General features: G+C 36.6%; 1 protein-coding gene across 2 annotated transcripts in view; it reads left to right on the forward strand.

Moving 5' to 3' along the window:
• Positions 1-25512, forward strand: part of SGCD (sarcoglycan delta) — a 439725-nt gene that overhangs the window by 307384 nt on the left and 106829 nt on the right. For both annotated transcript variants that reach the window (XM_081934767.1, XM_081934768.1), the window contains one exon: positions 12138-12239. In XM_081934767.1, coding sequence (XP_081790893.1) covers positions 12138-12239 — 102 coding nt within the window. The remainder of the gene's footprint in view (positions 1-12137; positions 12240-25512) is intronic.

Consider the following 25512-nt stretch of genomic DNA (forward strand, 5'->3'; position numbering starts at 1 on the left):
AAACACAGGAGAGGGGAAGAGGAGAGAAAAGTGTGGAAAACCTGGGGAAAAGAAAAGAAGAAACATTGACTTCCGACAGTAAAAAAAAAAAAAGCATTAACATCAAACCACAACTTTTTGTTTTTGTTTTTCATAATAATATAAACTAGCCATTTCTATACCAAATAAACTCTTAAAATGGGTTATCTGAAAAGGACTGGGAGCCATTTACTGTATAAACATAGTCATAAACACATTCATTTTATTTATACTGACATCAAAATATGCATAATATGCATTATAAAGGATGCACTTTTGGAATACTGCATCCAGTTTTAGTCACCACAATGTAAAAAAGATGTTGAGAGTTGAGATTCTAGAAAGAGTGCAGAGAGCAACAAAGATGATTAGGGGACTGGAGTCTAAAGCATGAAGAACGGTTTCAGGAACTCAGTATGTCTAGTTTGATGAAAAGAAGGACTAGAGGTGACATGATAGCAGTGTTCCAATATCTCAGGGGCTGCCACAAAGAAGAGGGAGTCAAACTATTCTCCAATGCACTTGAGGGTAAGAGAAGAAGCAAGAATGCTCCCTGCATCCCATGGATGGAGCTTCACTGGTTTGTGTGGCCCAGTTTCTGGCATGCCACAGCCTGGAACCAGTCCACCAACCAGGGGTTGGGGATTCCTGGTCTAGATGATTCTTTCTTTGGTTTTTTCTCAGGGGCTGCCACAAAGAAGAGGGAGTGAAGCTATTCTCCAAAGCACCTGAGAGCAGGACAAGAAGCAATGGGTAGAAACTAATCAAGGAGAGAAGCAAGCTAGAACTAAGGAAAAATTTCCTGACAGTTAGAACAATTAATCAGTGGGACAATTTGCCTCCAGAAGGGTGAATGCTCCAAAACTGGATTTTTTAAGATGTTAGATAACCATTTGTCTGAAAAGGTGTAGGGTTTCCTGCCTGAGCAGGGGGTTGGACTAGAAGACCTTCAAGGTCCCTTCCAACTCCATATTCTATAGAGAATATATTCTATATTCTATACAATGCACTTGAAAATCCTGAAAAAAGTTTGTGCTTGTGCCATGCACTTCGGATTAGAAAGAATAAATGCTATCCACACCTTTATTACTTCATGTGTGTATGTGCAGTAATGCATGACAATTTCTTTTCACTTTCTGTTTTCAATAAAAATTGTTTTTATTTATCAGAAAAGTTACTTCTTGCTCATTTTGTTAACAAAGAAGTAGAAAAACTATCAATACTGGTTTGATTGAGCATTAATATAGATAGGGAATAATTACTCACTTATTAATATCATAGATAACCTTTTGTCAATTGACAGAGGAATAACATCTGATGTTTCTTGTCTACTTTAATATTATTGATCCAGAATTTAACAGGAAAAAAATATCCTTGTATTTTATATGTTTGTTTGTGATCTCTTTTCATGTATTTGGAATCCCCAAATAATCCTTTTTCAAGGGATTCTGGCTTTAATAATAATTGGCATGGTTCTCATATTAGCATTGTTGTTATAAGAAATAATGGTTTTATACTATTTTTCCTCCATTTATGGAATTTGGGAGAAGTTTATTTAAGCATTAAATAAGTTCTCAATAATGAAGGAATTGAATAGGTGGGATGTAATGTTATGTTGTTGCTTAAGCCCTATTAGTCCTATTAACTTAGTGAATTAATTTGGTGAATAAAATCTTGCTATCAGTACTGGGGAGTGTGGCAAAAATACAGACAGGATTCATTTTAATAATGAATAATTTTACAGTATCTACTAGAACAGAATACTCCATTAGAACACAATGCTCCATTATAAATCCAAGGATGAAATTGGGATGATCATAAGACCCTAATAGCATGGAAAATATAGAATGTATTTATATTCATTTTATATTTATTAAATATAGAAATATGAAATATTAACTATATAAGTATAGTTTAATGCTATTTCCTAAAGACTTTTTGTTGTTAACTACCATGAATATTTTACTAGCTGTTGGGGACAATTTTCAAAGTGGGAAGCTAATATAAAATTGATTAGAATTAATCATTTCAAATTCATATTTTAGCTTGATATATGCCAGTAGTTAAATGCTTTTACATATGTTTAAAATGGTAATATATTTAAGAGTCACAGTAATTTTGTATAGTATATCATAGCACTGTGGTCTGACATGGGAGCAGTTTAAGATAAAATCCCTGTATCCATAATAATAATTAAAGAATAATATGAGAAATGTAATATAATATTATACAGAAAGCAAAAGGGGAAGGATTATTTGGGGCATAAAATAAACTGATTTATTTGTAGAGGTTATGTTACAGATTGCCATTAAAAATGTATTTACTAGTTCTAAGCTAATTGCAAAATTAACTAGCAAGCACAATTTACACTTTCTTTTCTTTGCTTAAGAAATTGGTCTACAGTCATTTAATGGCTGTTGGATTTTGCCCTAAAGCAAATAGCATAATGGCTAAGGTTTCAAATAAAAGTTGAATCCAGCAGTGAGCTACGTATTCCAGCCAGAAGACAAAAATATTAGCTGATTTTACATCCACCTTAGGAAATGAAATTATGGCAATAGACTATAAACCAAAATGGAATTTATCCAAATCCGGTTGGCTTTTACTCACACACTTAAGATGAACATTGACTTGAAATATCCAAAAACGAATAAGCTTATGAAAATAAGATTCTCCAAGCTGAAAATGGTTTTGGCCAGTTTAGCATTCTAATGTGCCCATTGAACAAAGCAAAAATTGGCATGAGATAACTGCAGATGTTACTGAGCATATGTTTATTGTATGCATATTGTGCGCGAAATGTATTTGATGATAAGGATTTTTTTTAATACTTTGGTATTCTTTCTAATTATCATTAAAACTGCCTATTTTCCTCTGTTTTCTCTTAATCCTGGATATGGTATTCAACTAGTAATTTTACCCTGTAGATTCATTTTTCTCGTGTGGTTCAGTGAATAAGCAATAGCAGCCAAGAATAAAACAATCAAAGCAAATATGTAAAAAGAAAGGATGAACCATTTCTGCTGAATTTGGTTCTTTCATAGAGACAAAAGGATAGATCTCATCTATACTTGATTATGATTTATGGCTGCATCTGCAAAAAGTATTCAAATGTGTCTTTGTATGAAACACCTTCTGAAAATGCTATCTGATTGTGTTTTTTTAATTACTTGTTGATTTAGAAGTAGCATATTACATATAGTATATTATATTCCAAATATAGTATAATGTACTTTTGCTAAAATGATGGGTGTTTAAATGTAAAATAGGACTGAGTCTAAATAGGATTTTTCATTACAAGGATACAACTTTCAAGGGTGGCTTGAAGAAAACAAAATTCTTGAAGACCAGCAAGTAGATGTTCAGTTATATTTGGCCAACAGCCATGTGGCCATGTTGTAAAAAAGTGATCCTGAAAATCATTTTTGCTAATTATTCTAGTGGAGAGAAAATACAGGACAACAGAAGAATCCAAATTTCACAAAAAAATCCTACTAAAAAAATCCCAAAAAAAGCTATTTATTATAGAGAAGCTGGAATATGTAGTTCAGAGCTGTAGGTATCAGGAGCAAATGATACCTGCAGAGGGACATGTCAACTAAAAGTGAAGATGCAGGGACATGTCATTGCATGTCTTTCCTTTTTTAAAAAAATCCATCCCCCCCTCCCATGGATGCCTCATTTTAGGAATGCTAAAATGAGCTTATGTTGATGCTGAGACAACTATTGTGGTCCGCCAGCAGCCTGTAGAGCTTACAGCAGAGTGAGGACAGTGAGGAGGTTGGGGAGGAACATGGGCCAGTCCTGGAGTCTGGGGAAGGCTTGGACGAGGGTTCTGCATCGGAGGCAGAGAGAGAGCCAGAGCAATCTGGGAGTTATGTGCTGCGTCCGGAGCCTCCATTGTCAGACAGCAGCAAGGCAGAGGAACAGGCTCCCCCTGTTCTCAGTGTGCACATGCACAGAGCTGCCAAAAGGCAAGAACAGTTAAAGCAGAAGGGATGACTCGGAAGTAAGATTTGGAGGTGATTGGCCCCTCCCATAGGACATAAAGGAGGAGCAAAGGCACATGAGCCTTTGCAGGAAGCAACTTGGTTAATGGTAGTCAGTTTACCTTCTGAAAAATACGTTTGGACTCTTTGCTCTGTGTGGCTTTGCCAAGCTAATTGTCAATTAAGTATTTGTAAGCCTTTTCAAAGAAGATAAAGGTGGGTGCTTATCAGCTTTATCCCAAAGGACTTTGGCAGCCTGCTGTAGGACTCTTTACTACTATTTGGAACTCATTACGGGCTGTGAATGAATATAATTAACAGCCTTTGAAATAAAAAGAGGGTTTTTGGACTTAATTGTGTGCATTTTACTGTATCAGGAAGCCTAGGTCAGAACAACAAAAAGGAACCAGTATATCAGTTGTTTAATGTAATCAGTAAATTACTAATAGGTAATTTAACAGGGACACAGTGGCTCAGTGGCTAAGACGCTGAGCTTGTCAATCAGAAAAGTTGGCAGTTCGGTGGTTCAAATCCCTAGTGCTGTATAATGGAGTGAATTCCCGTTACTTGTCCCAGCTTCTGCCAACCTAGCAGTTCAAAAGCATGTAAAAATGCAAGTAGAAAAATAGGAACCACCTTTGGTGGGAAGGTAACAGTGTCCCATGCACCTTCGGCATTTAATCATGATAGCCACATGACCACGGAGATGTTTTTGGACAGTGCTGGCTATTTGGCTTTGAAATGTAGATGAACAGTGCCCCCTAGAGTAGGGAATGACTAGCACATGTGTGAGGGGAACCTTTATCTTTAAACAGAGAAAAAGCAAAGCTATTCAAATCTTGTTTTGGCTTTTCAAACAAGAGATTGATGTTCTATCTGAAGATTGTGGATAGAAATATAAAACAAAACATGAAAAATTAAATTTCAGACCAATAAAAAGATGGACAAGAAAAGTCTCTTAAATCATTCTAAATCTTCAGGACCAAATTGATTCACTCTTGAGTGCCAAGAAAAGTTGCTAATTGTTGATAATATTCCTGAGTAATCCTAATTTTAAAAAAATGAAATCAAGGTGGAGCCAATTCTGACCTTAGTTAATTCATGTTTTGCCTCTGATCCTATTTTCCCCTCCCTCCAATATGTGTCATTAATCACATTCCCCAATGAACAATTTCGGGGGTTGTAAAAGTCACTGCCCTCCGGCCACTGTGGGTTTCCGTGGAGACGACCTCAGGGTATCTCAGAGTCCCTTTGGGGAGAGGGGGCGGTTTATAAATTTAATAAACTAAACTATCAGATGGAATGTGCCTTGTTTTGACTGAGATACCAGCTCCTTGATGCAGCTGCGAAGTTCATTTTCCCATCCCCCTTGCCTATGGCAACTCGACAGCAGGCCAGGGATGCTTTGCGAGTTGACACATACCTTCTTTCTTTTATTTTCCCACAACAACAACCCTGTTCATGCCGTTGGGCTGAAAGTAAGTGTATTGGCCCAAAATCACCCAGCTGGCTTTCATGGCCAAAGCAGGACTTGAATTCACAATCTCCTGCTTTCTAGCCTGGTGCCTTAACCACTAGACCAAACTAGCTCCCAATAATGCCCATTCTTAGATGAGCCAACTGTTTATCAACTCAACAAATAGGTTAAATGTTCCAGAGGAATCAAAATGATGCAGACAAGGACCACATCATGTGGGACTACCCATTATCTTCCTTTTATAAGCATTCCATATTTTATTTCATATTTTTTTCTTACCCCTGAAAGTCTGTTATGGAGAGAAAGATGGAAATGCCTACAGTACTTTTCATAAGTACTCTCCAATTATAAACATGCTGATAAACTTGAGTATTAATGAAAAGGATTTTCTTCTCTAATATCTATTATCTAAGTTGGAAAAGTACATCTGATAATGTTGACTCTTGTCAAAAGTCTACTATGAATATTATTGTCCTGCCTGAGCAGGTTCAAAATTAACAACTGAACCCATTAACTTTCTCTTTTATAACTTTATATCATCAGAAATGGCATTTCCAATGCATATATCCTTTACCATATTTCTCACACTGTATATATTTAACATAGCAGCAGAATGAAGGAATTAGCTCCATATGACTTCTTTAATTACATAGCAGATACTTGAGTTTACAGAATACGTTATGGCTCTAATTACTGTTTTAGTGTAGTGCATACAAATCGCAAGGAAAGAATTATATGTAATTCTAACATGTTGTGTTTGCTTTACATTTTAATAAAAGTTTTGTTCCGTGTTGAAAATATATAGTTAAATCATCTCTAGAAGTAGTAGTCTTATTTCACTCTTCTGCAATGACTTGGATACAACTTTTTCTGATTGTTGGAAAGTTTTTTCCCCACTGAATTTTAGTTTAGTTTAGTTTATTGCACCTCGTACAACAAAATTAAATGCCATCTTCAGTGTATTATAACCATAAAAATAAAACACAAACACACATCCTTCACATTCTATACAATTGAACTGAAAACATGATATTGCATTAATATTGCACTATACAGTAGAATTCAATATAGTTACTGCCCTGGGATAGAAGCTGTTTTTCAGCCTATTTGTCCTTGTTTTTATTATCCTGTACTGTCTTGCCAGTAATGGTAATAATAATAAAAAATGCTCAGGATGAAATGGTTCTTTAAGAATGTTTTGAACTTTGAATGTTTTGAATTAGGAACTGCACAATTTTAGGTTTGTGGATTTAGGAACCTAGCTTAGGTTCCCAGAGCTGAGAAGCTAAAACAATGCCTGACTGAGAAGATTTTAAGATAATCATGATGGCTAAGGATACAGCCTCTACTGTAGTCCTGAAATCAGAAATCCAAGGTTAACACCTCACTTTTTCCCAAAAAAAATTCAAAGCAGGGTATCTTTCAACTCTTTTTCTCTTCATGTCTGCTACTAAACCTGCTCACAATATTGTAGGATGAGGGGGGGGGGAGAACAAGGGTCTTCCTTCTTTGTTGGGGCATCCAATAAGAAAAAGAATTTTATACACCTTGTATTGTGAATCTTTAATAGAATTTACTTGCATCATTAGAAACTGTGTACAGAAGTATTAATAGTATGTACTTAATGCACAGGTAATTGTAGAAACTTTAAACTATATTGCATGATTGAATGAATAAGTAAGCAAAGCAGCTTTCCTCCACCCTCCCAAAAGGTATTTTATTCTACTTGTGTCTGCCAAGAGAAAAAGAGGAAAGAAACACACTGAAAGTCAGACCTTTTTCTTGTGGTCTTCCTTCTCCTGGCTTAGACCCACAAACTGTTTCTTGTAAAGCAAACTGTTTTTTCCATGTAAAGCTGTTTAGGCCTCATCCTGACTTGGTTGCCCGCTGTTCTTCTGGTTTCTCCAAAGCTTCATACTTTTCTCCATTTCTTGCTCACTGATAGCCCTTTTTAAAGCAGAAGAGCAGACTCTGTTGTTTCTACCCTGTGTTTCCAAATGCATTTTCTTTTTCTTTCCCTTGCTTTCTTTTCTCCCTTGCCACACTGACATTCAGGATTTTTATATAAGTTTTGCAACAACCTCTTTCTCTTCCTCCTCCCAGTCTAGCTTCCTGTTCTTCACACAATTCTCCCCCTCTTTGCATAAACTTCAAGGCTGGGATAATTCATCTGTAAGCTTAAGAGATCCACCTGTCTTCCCAAAAGCTGCCTCCTATTTACCTACTGACAGTGTATCTCTGAAAATCCTAAAATTAACATTTTTTTCTCTCCTGCATCTCAAACCCTGGTTTCAATTAAAAAGAAAGAGACAAAATATATTAGTAATTTAAGATCTGATCACTGGAAATATAAAACCAATATTTATGAAGCAAGAACAAAAGTGTCTGTTATCATAAGGCAAATGTGAGGACTACCTATATAATAAATCTAAATATAAAGAACAACACTAATAATAATATGGAAATTATGCTTCTCTTTATGTGGTTTAAATTTTATTTGTTTGCTATATTATACTGCTGGGTTATATTCCTTCTATAATCATGAAAAGATAAAATGTGCAAAGGGAAAATGAATCTAAATGGGTTATTAGAGGCTATATGCAATCCATAGTTGTAGATTGTCCATCTGTACATAAATTTAGAGTACAGAACCTTAGGATGGATGACATAAAGTAAAGATATAATGGAAGTGGTAAAAGCTAACATGATTCTTGAACTTCTTTTATCTCTTTCTCTTTTTGATCTCAGATAGCAAACAACACTTGATTTGTTTTTGGAAAAAGAAACTTGAAGATTATGGATCTACAAATTTTTCCTTAAACCCATATTATTCCTTTATTGAATAGGAAAGCATTTTCACCTGTATGTGAAAAATTCCTTTTTATGCACCATATAAATATGCCCCTTGCTCAGTAAAACTCCGTATTTTCCATAATATATCCAAAGCGTTGCCCTGCAGGTCCAGTGCACAGGCACGCGCTGGCCAGCTGACTTCGTCCTTCATTTTCAGCCATTTTTCGCCCTGTGGAGGCTTTCCTAAAGGCTCCGAAGGGCGAAAAACAACCCAATGTGCAAACCGGAAGTTCAGGAACTGACTTCCTGTTTCCGCGTTGGGCTGTTTTTCTTTCTCCAGAGCCTTCAGGAGGCTTCCCTGAAGCCTCCGGAGGGCAAAAAATGGCCTTTTGGGCAAACTGGTTCTGGGTTGCCCGTAGGACCATTTTTTTGCCCTCCAGAGGCTTCAGGGAAACCTCCTGAATGCTCCAGAGGGTGAAAAACAGCCTTATAAGCAAACCAGAAGTTCTCTCCTGAACTTCCGGGTTGCCCATAGGGCCATTTTTTGCCCTCCGGAGGCTTCAGGGAAACCTCCTGAAGACTCCGGAGGGCCTCCGAGGGAGGCAGGTGAGACTTTTTTCACCCTCCCCAGGCTCCTAGAAAGCCTCTGGAGCCTGGGTAAGGCAAAAATGGGTCCATCACATGCCAAAAGTGGGCGCAAGGGCAGGGGTCATGTGTGCAAGCGTGGGGGTCACGCACATAGAATTATGGGTGTGGGCACATCTGCACTCCTTCACTTTTGGCACACGATGGGAAAAAGGTTAGCCATCACTGATCTAGACCAGGGATCCCCAACCCCTGGTTGGTGGACTGGTGCTAGGCTGTGGCATGCCAGAAACTGGGCCATGCAAACCAGTGAAGCTCCATCCATGGAATGCAGGGAGTATTCAAAACCACACTCCCTTCAGTCCACAGAAAAACCTCTTTCCAAGGAACCAGTCCCTGGTGCCCAAAAGGTTGGGGCCACTGATCGAAACTGTGTGGAATTGCATTGAATGCCTTCCCTAGATCAGTATTTCTCAGTCTTAGTGACTTTAAGATGCAGGGATTTCAACTCCAAGAATTCCCCAGTCAGCACCATAAAGTTGGTAAGAAGAGGAGGAGAAGAAGAATAGACCAATAACATTGTCTTGAAAGTTAGCTTTCAGCAATCCTCGCTTGTGCACTATACTGTAAGCATGCTTGGAGTTAAAATACCTTTGGTTGTTCTAGTGGGGTGTACTGATCAGACTTCTCAAACTCTTTAATGTTAGGAGAAAAAGCTTCTGCATTACCTTGGACATATTTCTATATACCAACCTTGAGTTTTTCTTTTCCTATTTCAGTACTTGCTGTTTGTGTGCATTGATCTTTCTTTTTGTGTTCCACATGTTTGATCTTGGATCACATTAAATTCATTAAATATTATATACAGTTTTATGGTAGCGAATGTAAATGCTTATTTTATTATACCAAATATTCTACACTGTTTGACTAACTACTTTAAGTGTTTTATTTTATTCATATTCTGCTATTCTGCTATAATATATTGCTCTGATAGTCTTAACAGTCAATAATGTCAGTAAATACCATTTGTACAATTAAACCTTAATGTTAAAGTTATACAGTGTTGTAGCTGTAAGGTTGATATGATTTTGTATCTTAAATGCTAACTTCATATAGCCTAATGAATTCACACTAAATTTCTTATGTCATCAAGTCTCTGAGAAGATGAGTATATAGTTTTGTCTGCCATTTCTACTCCATTTTCTTTTGTTTTTCTGTTTTATTTATTTTTATATTGTATTACCAAATCTTGGTCTTTCTAATTTTAACACATATTCTCAGCCCAACTCACCTCACAGGATTGTTTTTCTGGGGAAAATAGGAGGAAGAAGGAATATTAGGTATGTCTACCGCAGGGGTGTCCAAACTTGGGAACTTTAAGACTTGTGGACTTCAACTCCCAGAATTCCCCAGCCAGCCATGGACTGGCTGGGGAATTCTGGGAGTTGAAGTCCACAAGTCTTAAAGTTCCCAAGTTTGGACACCCCTGGTCTACCACCTTTAATTATTTATTAAAAAATAATAAAGGTGGGATATGAATAAATCATTTCCATAACAAATACAAATATTATCATTTAATTTATAATTTAGACTTAGTTTTATGGTTCTTTGTTAGTAATCCCTATAACTTTGTAATTAACATCTGATTTCATATATAAAATCCTTATTCTTTGAATGGTTGTAATTCCATATATTTTATACCCATCTGCAACCAAAGTAAAGATTGACCAGGATCCCCTGATACCTCACCACTCTTTCCAACACCAAGAACCTTTAAATCATACCCAAACAATTAAATTGAAGGAGAAGCAATACTGTTTCTTACTGTTTTGGTCCTGCCTGTCAGCTTTGTTTATTTGTTTGTTTGTTTATGAAATAGATATAGCCATCCATCTCACCCAAGGTGACTTTTGGAAGTGCACAACAATAGATAAAAACCATTTAGATAAAAATAGCAAATATAAATCTAAAAGATCGTCATAATAAATATCCTAAAAAACCTCAAAATCCCATACCTGAAGTAATAAAAATGGCTCCTTCAACAATGGAGGATTCTAGATCAGTCTCCAGTTCCATGGGAGACCCAGGACTGGACATATATCAGAATATCGAATGCCATGGAACAAATCTAATTTCAGGGACAAGAATATTCCATAATGTGGATTCCAGAGCAGAGACAGTACGTCTCCTGGAACCAAGCAAATATTGATTCCTAGCCAAAGATAACTACAGCATGCCTTTTGTGTGAGATCTGATGGTCCAAGCTGATATAAGCAGGAAAAAGCAGTCCCTCAAATAGCCCAGTTCCATGCCACAAACCAGCACATTGAATTGGATCCAGACTCAGACTGACAAGTAATGCAGTTCACAAAGCAGAGGTCTAATATACATTGGCCTATGTGTGCAAATAACTATCCATGCACTTTATTTCAAAACTTCTGGATACTAGAGTTGTTGGCAGGATCCTTAGAAATGGAACTTCAAGGGAGTAGGATCCGCCAGTTAAACCATAAGAATCATTTTAACTAGTGCTTGGTATGGCAGACAACAAGTTTCTTGATAATCGGCTTCACTATCAAATTTAATGGCTAGGGAAAGGATTAGTCCTCAGCCTAACTTCAAAACTTTCTGTAGACTATCAGTTCAGATATTTGTCAACAGCAATTCATTCTAATCTACTTCATGTGAAAGGAGATAAAAGAAGATGGATGCCAAAGAAAAAGCAATAATAGCCTTAGCATTCATTTACATGTGGTCATCTATAGATTTCTAAGGAGATGTAGCCATCCACAAAAGAATGATGCTCAGCCCTGTGCTAAATTTTACAAAGTAAAATAAAAAGCTACAGATTAAGGGGGAAGGGTATAAAAGCATTCATTCTGGTAAATTGCTTTTTGGCACTTGAACATTATTTTTATTTGTTTTTTATTGTAGAATTCTGATGAGCATATTTAACTATATAGGATATTTGTAAGGTTGTTTGGGCAAAGTGAGGCTATTCATAAACAAAAAAAGTGAGTTATGCAGACAGAAAGAGGGTTATGCTTCGTTTTTATAGCTTCTCTCCCTGATGACATAGTTCACCTGAATAAATGTCTTATTTAGAGACATTAATTCTAGCTTGTTTGAAACACAATTTTCTTACAAAACCTATGCTAAAAGAAATGATTGAATAGCAAAACTTATGTGGTGTTTTCTCTTAAGATTTTGTGTTTTACTTTTTGCAACCTTGATTTTATAAAATCATAGTAATGGGACTCCTTTCTATATTTCAGGATGGAATGGGAAATCTAAGGATTACAGAAAAAGGTTTAAAGCTAGAAGGAGATTCAGAATTCTTGAAACCTCTCTACGCCAAAGAAATCCGGTCCAGGACAGTAAGTCAAAACTTCTGAAAATGCTTATTTCTTCATAGGACTAAAAATATGCCACTACTACATCATGACTAGTGCAGTTGCAATTTTGAAATCCAACCTGCAAATTTAGAATTTGCAGTTTGGATTTTGAAAAAAAACAAGAAAAGTTGTCAGTATAATCACAACTAACTGGGGCTTATTAATGAAAATGCAGTACTTACAGCATCATAGACCATGGGTCTCCAACTTTAGCAATTTTAGGACTTGTGGACTTCAACTCCCAGAGTCTGGGAGTTGAAGTTCACAAGTCTTAAAATTGCCAAGGTTGGAAACCCCTGTCATAGATCACTCACCATGAGCCAAATCGACAAGCAGGAAATGTCATGCCATCTACCAGTTCTTACAAAAGAGTTGCCTTTAGGGTCAGATCTTAGAACTTCTCCACTCTTCCTTCCATCCCTTGGACTGTTCATCCTGGTCTAGGGAAGAGTAAGCAGATGGAAACCTAGAACTAAGGAGAAATTTCCTGGCAGTTAGAACAATTAATCAATAAAATGGGAGTTGCTTCCAAAAGTTGTAGGTGCTCCAACACGGAGGTTTTTAAAAAGATATTTGCCAGTCATTTGTCAGGCATGGTACAGGTTTTCCTGCTTTAGCAGGGGGTTATACTACAAGACCTCCCTTCCAATCCTGTTATTCAGTTAAATTCTGTTAAATCTCAAAAATTCTGAAATTGGATGTTCTATTACTCAGCTTCTAAAGAAGAAGAAAAGGACATTTAGGTGAACAATAGGAAAAGCGAATAGAAATGTACACAGTAGCACAAGCAATTTCCCTTATAATGTCATTTGGCAGTGAGGCATGAACCTCATGGGAGGAGAAGGAAAATATATATCAACCGATTAGGGTCAGAAAGAGGAGCTTGTTAGTTCACAGCTCCTGCTTGGTAAGCGAGCAGCACACTGCTCAGGAAAGCAGCTTAACAACAGCTAGCTTGTTGAAACAATCTTTCTTCCTCTGTTAACTGAAAAAGTGGATCAATCACAGGACAACTAGCTTATAGTCAATGTGAACTAAACATCAAGTCCACTGCTGTAAAGACAGGAAGTTATGGGGGTTGTTATTGCCTCTGAGATTAAAGAGAGGGATTTTTTGTAACAGAAATGTTGATTATGCCAATAGGCGTCTATGACAATTTGCCACAGCCCACTCGCCATGTCCAACTCACTGCAGCCAATTCACCATGGCCAACTCACCACTGCACAACTTGCCACAAAACAAGAGTTACAGTAATATTGAAGAAATAGAGGAATAGAATCATTAAAGAAAGGATGCCAAGGAGAGACAAAATGGAATGTGAATGACAAAATTTAAAATATTTTAAAACTATTTTAAATAATTAAATTGTTGAATTGTCATGCAGTGAGTTGACCTTGGTGAGTTGCCTGTGGCAAATTGACCATGGTGAATTGGCCATGGCAAGTTGTCTTGCAGCAAGTTGACCCATTCCGTGCTAATAGTCCACTGGGCCTTTGCCCCAAGGTCCAGAAGCCAAACAGGATGTCCGTTAACATGAAAAAAATGCCAGTTTTAAACTGCTATAGGTATGAACATCATACTCTTATCTTGATAGCCAATGGCTTAAAGTGGCTTCATTTGAATATACAGTCTAGCTGTGTTTTAGGAAGCCTTTACTGAGTTCTCCACAGGAGAAGGAAGAATGTGCAACATTATTCATTAACAAATAGAACAGCCTTCTTGGTTTTCACCAGTTTCCACAAGTCAGGTACTCCCCTTCTACCGTTCCAGTTACATGCTGTGGCAGATTCACAAGCAAGAGATATAATTCCTTGATTTGTCTTTTGTCTCTAGTAATAAATGCTATCCTAAAGGTTCTGTGTTGGCTAACATCTAGAGAGAGAGATAAAAATCAGGCTGAGGAATTTTATATGTTGTATGCTCCTTTTTGGTCATAGTTCATCAGAAGTGAGAATCTTCTTCTAAAAAAACATATCTTCTAAATATTTTGTGCCATGCATCTTGTTGGAAATTAGTTGCAGTTTCCTGAGAAATTCTGCCTTCTCGTTCCTCAGAAGGCAATTTTGTTGTTTTGTACAACTTTCAGGATTTTGATTTGACTCTGCTTCTCACAAGCCACCAACATTCCTCCTAAATATGAAGCTGCAGAGTTCCACGGGAAAAATATTTGGAAATGCATTATTATTATTATATTATTATTATTATCCCTCAAACATATACACCCATTTCCAGAAAATCAGAAATGTGGCATTTTGAGCTCAAATATTTTGGATTTGAAAGGCATTCATGTCAATATCTCAAGTTGTTGTGCTTAAGAAAAGTAGTTTGATATTAAGCCCAACTCTAAGGAACTGATTAGTGTACATCACATTTACTATTTAATTTATCATATATGTTTTAATATATCTCCTTATTTGAGAAACATTATACATGGGTTTTCTTGGTTCTTGTTAACTGAGGGAGATGGACAATGCCTGCTCAGAATATCCTGAAAAATTATTAGGAAATGATTTCAAGGACAGAGAATAAGGATAATTTGTTTCTTCGTCCTTTTTTAGAATCAATCTTTTTATCATGAAACAAAATCAAACAAAGATATGGCACCCATCTTTTAAAAAAATACAACAAAGCTGTTTGCTCAGAAGGCCAAACTAAGGCAATTTGTCCATAGAATTGTCCAGGTTAAACCATATCCAGGTTAAATGTTAGCTTTCCAAATATATATTGAAGGATTATCATATTTATATTATTTATATTATTCCATACTTTTCAGCTAAGCATTACCTAACCATAATCCCACTGGTTCTTTTTACAAAAATCCTTGATGTATAACTTCCAATATTTGATAACATAGTTTAATATTCTAAGGAAATAATAAAAACAAATTAAGGAGAAGCCACAATGTCTTTCATTACACGAGGATTAAATGTGTTTTAGTCATGTTTTAAAGGGAAATGATAAATGAGTCAGGGTTTAGAGAAGCAAGCAAAGTATCTAAAAACCCCAACTCAACATCTACCACACTAAACATTCTTTTCAATGCCATTTGTGTGCATCTTGATGTCTTTAATTAAGAAATGAACTGGACCATGAAGCATTGCCTGAGTAAATAGAAGTGATTTGTGCTTCATCAAGAAACCACATTAGACATCTGTGTATTATTTTTTTTTTGCCTGTACATCAATTACACAGATTATTAAAAATCAGAAGGGTCATCTGTAGCCTGGATTCTTTGCAATTCCTAGTACATAACTGTCTTTATAAGTGTTATAATTTATTGTGGGCTAATGCGCAAACCATCTGCTAGCTTTAAAAAATTGCATTCACAAAGTCTGAGTGAAAATTAGACTTTGCATAATTTGTTAATTGTATGTTCTATGAATTTTTTATAATCTTGCATTTCCTCATATATATGAACTGCCATAGGTAATAATGTTAGAAGATATCATTTTTAAGAAATAACTTTCCACATTTGTTACAAAAATATAAATATGTTCTGTCTTGAAACAGATCCATCTATTTATGTGCTGATAAACTGCTACAGTATTTTGAGAGACGCTTGGTGTCCATTAATGAATTTATTTGTTTTTTTCCTTTCTGCAGCATGCTCAATATTATTCGGTAATTTGGATCAGATAAATATCTAGATACACAAATTAGATGATTAGAATCTTTAATAGGTGCTATCCTTTGTCAAATGAATACATTATTATATGTGAGAACACCTTGGCTTATATTTCTTTCTGATAAAACTAAATAAGTCTACCAAGTTTTAGTTGCTAAGCATCCAACCACAGCAAGAACTGCCACTAATTTACTGTGAGCGACAAGCTAGTACTCCTAGCTTCGCTTAATATATATTTACACAGTGAACATAACATTTCGGCCGAGGTAAAAAAAAAAAGCAAAACATAATAAACTAAAAAAATCAGTCACCTTTTGAAGACTACATAAAGTGAGGATAGTAGTTTTCACAAACTCTGAAAGCCCTTTAGCGATCAAAAAATGTCAGAAGTAAATCCTTGCTTCCAGTGTTATGCAGGTCAGTAAACACCAAGACCAAAATAAGTTCAGGTTTATCCTAGCATGTACTAGATACCTGGAGGCTTCTTTCAAGAAAATGCATCACTACTTCTGAAGAAATCTCCTGTATCAAAAATTGTTCAGGTGTACTTATTTATTTATTTATCCGACTAGCTGATAACCCAGCATTGCCCGGGTATTTCTTTATCCTAATCCTGTATTAGACAGGAAAAGCCCTGATGGTGTTGAAAATGTCCAGACCAAACGTAATTTCTAATGTTGGATTTTCCCCCTTACCAGAGGGAGCCTCCTTGTGGAGTACTGTGAAACCGTTACCATGGCAATTCCACTGCGCCATTTTAGAAGCCATTTTACAGCAGTAAAGTAGAAGTCATTAGAAGCCATTTTACAGCAGTACAGTAGAAATCATTTTAAGGCACAACAGGCTGTATTTTAACAGAACATACATCCCGAGGGGTGTTAGGGGTGTCTTATCCCCACAGTGTTTGTTTCCAGAGAATAAATCATCTGTGTACCAAGTTTCCTTGAAATTGCTCAAGGCATTCCAAAGTTATGTTGGAACATATAACCATGAGTGCGGCACGTACACACACACACACACACACGGTGACAAAATTAGAAATTCAGTGTGCAATCCTAATCCAGGTTGCAATCATGTTCGTACTATTTTAATAACATGGCTATTGTGTCTTATGCTGCTCATACTGGCATCAGTAGAAAGGAATTTCTTGCCATTTATTCCTTGGAATCCCAAATTATACAAACCTGGGTCAGTTGTAAAGAAGCTGTGTGATAGGTATGCACATTTTTTTAAAGAGATGCTTTGGAATGTATGGGAATGCCTTACAAATCCTCTCTTTAGGAGTGATTAAAGCAGCTTTTTCAAGACTGACCAAAAGTGCTTTCTGAAGTGTTCCAAAGTTATGCATGCATATTGAGAAATTCAAGAGCAATTTCTGAAGATCGGACGAAATGCATATAGTTGCCACCAGTGGTGAGATTCACTTACCTTTCCTACTAGTTCGCAAATGTGAGTGTGCACATTATGTTAGGGCAGGTGGGCAGTATTATGTACTTATATTAAATTAATATACGGTTAGTGTTGATTGACACCTTTGTGTTTGCTTGGTTCAGACACAACAGGCAGAGCCTCCCGCAGCCGCTGCTACCGTTTCGCCCAAACTAGAATATCACCTCTGGTTCCCATACATTTCCAAATTTCTTTCAAAGGATTTATTAATAGATCGGCAGTGTGGCTCCTGAATGGCCAATCCTCTTGGCTCATTTTGCCCCATGACAACTCACCTAATAAAGGCATTGCTGTCATCTATATTGTCAGGAAAGTACAAATACTGTTTGCCTAAAGTTAAGCATGGATATATGTCTGTGGAGATTCTCAGTCATCTAGGTCCAGGTCTGAAGAAGAGCTGAAAAAGCTTCTTGGATAAGAAGGGAAACGTCTTCAAAGAAAAACCAGAAACTCCAGTTGCTTTTTGAAAAAACACCTCTGTGTAAAGCATGTGTAGTTCCTGCAAAAGAAGTTCTGCAGCATTCTGTTTCAATACGACTCCACCGGGGGTGGGGGTGGGGGTGGGGATCATAGTGACAGACAGATGGATAGTTGGATGCTGAGTTTTGTGAAATTTAGAACTTTCTATAAATCTCTTGCTAACCTGCAGATTTCATTCTACTCTGTGGATATACAATAAGAATGTATAGATACATGTTTTCACCACATCAGACTAAAGAATTTTAATTTTGAAAAATGAATGCCTCTAAATCTGATCGAATAATTTAGATGCATTTGTGCTATGCTTCTTCTAAACTGATTTTGGAAATCTGAATTGAAATAATCCAGTTCAACAATTTTATTTCAGCATGCAAACATAACAAAATTATTTTTTCCAAATTGAATGAAGAATCTGAGTTAATCAGTGCCTGATTCTCATAGACCTATTGTTCACTTAATTAAGGTTAATCTTTTGTTCTGTGTTTCTCTTCATAAAAATTCCTGCTTTTATTATTTCTTACACGTTTTCTTTACTGGGAAATAACAATTTTGCAAACTCACTTGTATGATGTTAAAATACATGTCAAGGAAAAATCTTAACGTTGAATGTGTTTCATAATTCAGGTTATTATACTACTTTATTTGTGCTTAGAGAAAAGCTCTCTTGGATAGGCTTACTGAGCACTAAAATACTAATTTGAATAACAATGATATCCAGCAATTCTAACTCTAAGATATAGGACTGTAACCTTCTTAGTAGAAAAGAAGTACATTGTTGTTTCTTCTATTTATTATTATTTCTAATAATATTAATATAGAATTCTCATTTGTTGAGGCCATGGAAAAGGTTTCAGAGCGTTATAAATCTTTCAAATTTTGACTTCTGCCCACCCACCCACCCACCCCTGCCTTCATATATTTACTACAATTATAAGTTTCCAATCCATAGGGAAAAATCAAGCATGGAGACCAGTAAAAAGGCAGGGAGATAATTTGATATTTTATTGCTTTCTTTCAGTATCAGGATCCTTTCTCTTACGTAAGAATATATTAGCCAATCCTCTTATGGATTTATGATGACCCACATTCAGCACAGATATTGATCCTCTTTCATTTAATGTAAAAGCAAGTCTAAACATTTACCTATAATGCAATATAAACTTTCTTTCTGAAATTCATCCCAGTCTGGACTTCTAAAATAGAAGATAGCTGTTTTTACTGTTAAACAAAACTTAAAGTGTGATGGCCATATAACTAATTCACTCAACAACTGCAATTCCAGCACTCTTGGTTGCAGTCATTAAGCAATCTCCTTCATCATAAGTGGACAGACTGGAGAACTGCCTGCTGAGTTCAGCTTCCCTTTATGTGTAGAAAGTAACAACACAGCTTTTTGAGATTTGAACTCTTTTTCTGCCTCCTACCAGAGAAGTTCAGTTCATCTCTATGTGCACAACAAAAGGGCTCTGGTGGCTTGCAAGACAGAGCTCAGCTTTTTCAGGGTCTGAGTTCCATTTCACCAAGCAGCTCTTTCAACCAGCCCCCAGAGTCCTCTCTTCAGGTGTAGCAGCTCTCAACCTTGCCTGTCAGCTTCCCCATTGACTTTCTGGGGAAGCCAGCGGATAGGGTTGCAAATAGCAATAGCACTTAGACTTATATAACGCTTCACAGTGCTGTACAGCCCTTTCTAAGTGGTTTGCAGAGTTAGCATATTATCCCCAACAATCTGGGTCCTCATATTACTGACCTCAGAAGGCTGAGTCAACCTTGAGTCATTCAGAATCAAACTCCTGGACTGAGCAGTGAGGTAGCCTGCAGTACTGCATTCTAACCAATGCACCACCATAGCTCATTTAATGGGGATTAAATGATCATGGAGCACTTGGCAACCATTTGTACATGCAAACATGTTGCCATGCACCCACACTATGATCATATGACTGCAAGGGGTGGTATCATGTTTTATGATAGCTGGAAGTGCTTTACGGGCTATAAAGCACACTCTCAGAAGCCATTGTAACTTTAAATGATCATTTAGAAAATGGTTGTAAGTTGAGGATAATTTTTTTAGCGTTGGATTGCAGAGTGAAATCTGATGAGAATATTTATATTGGGCAATTAAGGTCATACTCTTTCTGAAATATAAAACAGTTCAGTCAATGTGGAGCAAGGCAGTGGTTTGAAGTCACATGTACTATTTGTTGCTTCTTGGTTTTAGAGTTGTGCAAGCACAAGATATTTGTATTTTAAAACACTAGTAAATTCATAAAACATTCTACTCAGCTGCTACTAATAAATGTATATTTTGCATAGCAAAATCTAGCTACTTACTACTGAAACTTTATGGGGTGATATATATCTCTGTTTCAAGGCAATACAATTATTTCCCTTGCATTGTGGGAAGTTTGACATGTTTCTTTCGATTTAATATTTTTTTTTGCCTCTGGCCAAATGTAAACAGCAAGATAAGGAAAGACAACCAGAAGAATAAACCAAGCAGAGACCATTAATGTGGCAGCTGTTTCTGTTGCAGGAACTGTCAACTAAATACAACCATCACAAGTTGATATAAAATCTTTATTGGCATTTGTATAGCGTAAGTGAAAGTTTTCAAGCAGAAACTACTGGATTTGATGCACATATGTATGCTTTTTTTTAAATGTAAAAATGCTAGCATGTATAAATATTGAAACTTAGTTCAGCATCTGTTTTTGCAGTATGAGAAAGAGCATTTTTATAGCAGGAGAATTTGCTCAGGTTTTGTAATTTAATTAAAAATTACAGCTAAAAAGGTAAAAACCTATACAAACAAAATCAAAGAAAAAAATAGAAAGGACAAAAATAAGAAAAAACAGAAAAGAAAGAAAAAATAATATAGTAAAGAAAAAAAGAAATATCTAAATAAACACGTCGATATTTAAATAATATCTTGCCCCTTTATCACAAGTATGACTTATCACCTTCTCTTAAAATACAATAAATTATCTTCCCACATACCGTCTCTTATCTATAAACAAGTTCTTAAAGACTTGATATAGTTTCTCTCAAAATTCTTCAAAGCTTTAACAAGGTTTTTTTGTCTGTGTGTGTGTAAATTCAATATTGGAACAATATCCAGGTCACTCTTTTGGTTTGTTATTTATATATTCCTTTTAATTATTGAGACATTAGCTGGTTTCACTTGTATATCCAATGCAACATATCTTTTTCCATATCATTCTTGTAACCTGCCATTCTTAAATCTATGTTCAGAGCAGGCTCCGTCTTTTCGGATAAGATGTACTCCTCTTTCATAACATTTTAGACATTTTCTGTTGAACTTAAAATTAACTTCTGGGTCCATTGTTAACAAATATCCTTCAATGCATCTGATGTTAAAGTATTTTGCTCCATTCTGTATTACTAAGTCAAATTTAAGTGTTCTTCTACTTTATTGGTAATCTTCAGTTCCTTCTGGTTCCCTGTAGCGTCCAGCCTTCAGACTTTCATCATTTTTTTAAAAAAGAAAATTGAAAACAAAAACATTGTATCCACATGAAGAATTCCAATAATTAATTTTAAAACTTATTTCAAATCCATCTCAATCCTTAGCCCATTTGTTATTTTCCAAAATCAAGATCCTAAACACCTTTTTGCCGTTTATTCTAAAATATTTTGAAGTCCTTAAACTTGCATTTAAAACCTGTGTTGCAAGTTTGAAGGAAATGTATTTATTTTATTTTATTTATTTATTTGGCTTGTCAAGCATGTATGAGAAAACAAGTATAAGTATGAATATAACATATAAACATATAAGTATAAGCAGGTATATGTATATACATAAGAAATGAGTACAAAAAATGGGAACAGTAGGACAGGGACAGTAGACATGCTGGTGTGTTTATGCATGCCCCCTTACAGACTTCTTAGGAATGGGGTGAGGTTGACGGTAGACTGTTTAAGATTAATGTTTTGGGGGTTTGAAGATGTAAAAACAAGAGTCAGGTAGAGCATTCCAGGCATTGACCACTCTGTTGCTGAAGTCATATTTTCTGCAGTTGTGTTTGGAGCGGTTTACTTTGAGTTTGTATCTATTGTTTGCCCGTATATTATTGTGGTTGAAGCTGAAGGAGTCATTGACAGCTAGGATATTGTAGCAGACAATTTTGTGTGCTAAACTTAGGTCAGACCGTAGGTGGAGTAGTTCTAGGTTGTCCAGGTCCAAAATTTCAAGCCTAGTGGCATAAGATATTCTATTGCGAGCAGAGGAGTGGAATACTCTTCTCGTGAAATACCTCTGGAGTCGCTCAATTGTATTAATGCCCATTAAACAGTGAGGATTCCAGGCAGATGAGCTGTATTCAAGAATTGGTACGGCAAAGGTTTTTTATGTTCTGGTTTGCAGTGCAATGTTACCGGAGAAGAAACTTTGCAAAGTTGGGTTAACAACTCTTAATGTCTTTTTGGCAATGCTACTACAGTGAGCTCTGGGGCTTAGATATTTTGAAATGAGCACTCCTAGATCAGGGTGGGTTTCTGCCAGCATTACTGCCAGTTTTGTGCGCATGCTCCACATACGTGCGCAGTGGCCTTTAAATAGGTCTGCGCATGTACAGAACATTAAAGTGTTAAAAAAAGATGTCAAGGCAACCGGGGAACCAGTTCAGGGGTGTGACAAGCATGCCGTCCCTACCGGTTTGGCAACCCAGTCACTATTTCCACTATCAGTTCCATCGAACCGGTGCGAACTGATAGGAACCCACCTCTGTCCTAGGTCCTTAACAGAGTGGGGGTCATCTACGAGGTCGAATCCGCCCAGCTTGTATTTGGTGTTCTGATTCTTGTTGCCAATGTGTAAAGACAGAGCATTAGTTGGTTGAGATTTGAATTTGCCAATTGTTCGACCATTCTGACACATAGTCAAGGTCGCTTTGTAGGGCAGCAGCATTTTCAGTGGTGTTAAATAGTTTTACGTCATCAGAGAAGAGAGCGTAGTTGCTTATAATATGATCACAAAGGTCATTTATGTAAATTGGAAAGAGAGTGGGTCCTACAATGCTGCCTGGGGGGGGACACCGCTGTTAACTGGTGCAGGGTTTGATACTCACTGCTCTAAAACGTATTGATCCAAAGTTTCCTAATAGCTGAAAAGCAGCTAACAAGCAATTTCAAAAAGTGATTAGAAAAGAAAATGCCATCTCAGTGTCCTTTTGAAGGATGATTTGAGCAAATTGTTGGCTTTTCCATCAAACCTACCAAAGGCTGTGTCTTACAGTTTTCTTGGGAGAGGCAATTGTGTGGAGCACTCGTGGGTGGTCTCCAGTCCTGTCTTTGTCCAGAAAATGACTTAGAGCCTGTCTACTCACCAGGTATTCATTCTGTCATTCTGCTCATCTTCAATTTACCATTTCTTCCTCAGAAGTCCAGAATTTGTTCATGATTTTTTGTTTTACTTGTAAAAGTCTAAACAGTTACACCAAAACTGGTTTTTCATTCCTGTGTTCAAAATAAACTCACTCTTTTTCTGCCACTAAAACTGGTATGATTTAATTTTCCCATTCCTAAAATAGAAGAATATACTACAAAGATAAGAAATTAACAAAACCATTGTATAACTGTATTTTATTTATTCATCTTCGGGAAAGACCTTTCATTGAGAAGCTTATAAAAGGATAGAAACATATTGGTGATTAACATACTGTTTAAATGAATTTGATGGAAAAATAATTATATTAGTAACAATAAACCTAGTTAAATAGGTAATTTGCAATCTCATTGAAGCTACCCATAGCATAATGAAAATAATTTCATTAAATCCTCCTAAAATGTCATAGGTTTCTTCAAATGGAAGGTTAATGGTTCATGACATTTGTAAGCTTTTTAATTTCATGCAATATGAACAGCATAATCAGCCTATTAAAGTCTATCAACTGGCCCAAGTGGACTACCTGCCTTAGATTTGCCTATTCACATTGGGTTCGCTTGATTGTAAAATACAGCATTTGCACCATATCAAGAGTGACTACCTGTTAGACAAATTGCAGAGGTATTTGGATGCAAATACATGCTTAAATGGCTAAAATCAGAAAGTTTGATGATAGGCCTTGCAATTTGTCATAAATTCTCTTTTAAGCAATAGATTAATCTTCTGTTCACTGAGTTTCTCAAAATTAAATATGAGAGGAAAGGAATTAAAAAGATAAATGATCATGTGTTCTGTCACTGGATTTTGATAGAATCAGTGCTGTTAAAGTTCATCACCAACTAAGATGCATGGATGGAGAGGGGTAGCTTTTATGTCTGTGCAATGCATCATAGATTCATTCTGACAAAGTGGAGGCTGCATGATCCACTTCATCAAAGTGAAGAGACTATTTGATTTGTTTCAATGATGTGTGTGTCCTTGAATTGCTTAAACTAGTGTTGTGGAAGTAACTCTTCTCGGTCTTCTCCACCAGCACAGGACAAAGTGTTTTCAGGTTCAGTGGTTGTGGGTGTCAGGCCTGTAGTTATGTTCTTTTTAGGATCTTTGGCCTGCCACACTTTCTTATAATTTTCTATGCTGTTTCAATAGTGTAGTAGTAGGGAGGGGGGAATAGAAAGGAGTAGGATTGTAGAATGGATTGTTGACATTCTTTTGTAGAAGCCAAGGTCATCTTTTGTCTTCGCACCTCGACACCTGGCCGGAAGAAGATGGGTGTACATGCCAGCGTGGAAGAATATGATTGGAACATGTGATGGATTTGTGGGTGTGGGGAGAGATCATGAACTTTCTACTGGGTGAACTTACAGGATGTAATTCAGAGTTGAAATTTTCCATAGCCGTGCTAACATGCCTGCGGAATAAATTGCACCATTAAGGATGTTTTGCCTTGGACAATGATTTATTTCTGCATGGTATTTAGAACCCTAACAGTGGGCTTCTTTACAGAGCATCTAAAGTGGCCTAATATGGAAGACCTTTACCACGTTCACTAAAAGGTGTGATACTGGAAGAAGTGCCTCTGTCCTGTATCAGTGGGGATGGAAAGATTCCCCTTGTTGCAATTGTAGTGCTGATATGCAAACTATTAGGAATAGCAATCACATTTAGACTTATATACTGCCCCCATAATGCTTTGCAGCACTTTCTGGGTGGTTTGCAATTCAGCATATTGTGTTAGCATTCCAAATAATGCACCCATTGAAAGCAGAACTCTGAGGCAGGTAGATTTCTCAAAGAACATGTTTACTAAATACATCATCTAGGCACAGCTGGTGAAAACCAACTCTAAAAGTTCCCACAGTTTTCACCTAATTTTTAAAAAGTAAAGGTTTCCCTTCCCACATGTCACTGGTCACATTGTCCAATGAAAGTGCTGGCAGGCTGCTTGGTCACTCCTCTCCTCCTTTCACAGCCATCTGTTAAGATGACCTTGGTTCCCACAAGAAAACTCTTTGTTTTGATGGATCAGCCAGTCTATCTACTTCCCCCCTCCCTTCCCCCTCCCAGGGCTTGTGGCAACTATGAGGCAGCAAAAGATGGCTTCAGACTGGTTCATTTCAGAGTTGACATATTGCTCCCAGCAATCTAGGTCCTTATTTTACCAGCCTCAGAAGGATGGAAGAGTGAATCAACCTTGAGTCCTGTCAGGCTGTCAATAGACTTTGCCTGAAATACTGCACTTTAACCATTGTGCCACAATGTTAAACATATTGTACAAGATTGCCCACAACATGCAT

This window comes from Natrix helvetica (assembly GCF_964273705.1).
Source record: "Natrix helvetica genome assembly, chromosome: 1".
NCBI classification, from domain to species: domain Eukaryota; kingdom Metazoa; phylum Chordata; class Lepidosauria; order Squamata; family Natricidae; genus Natrix; species Natrix helvetica.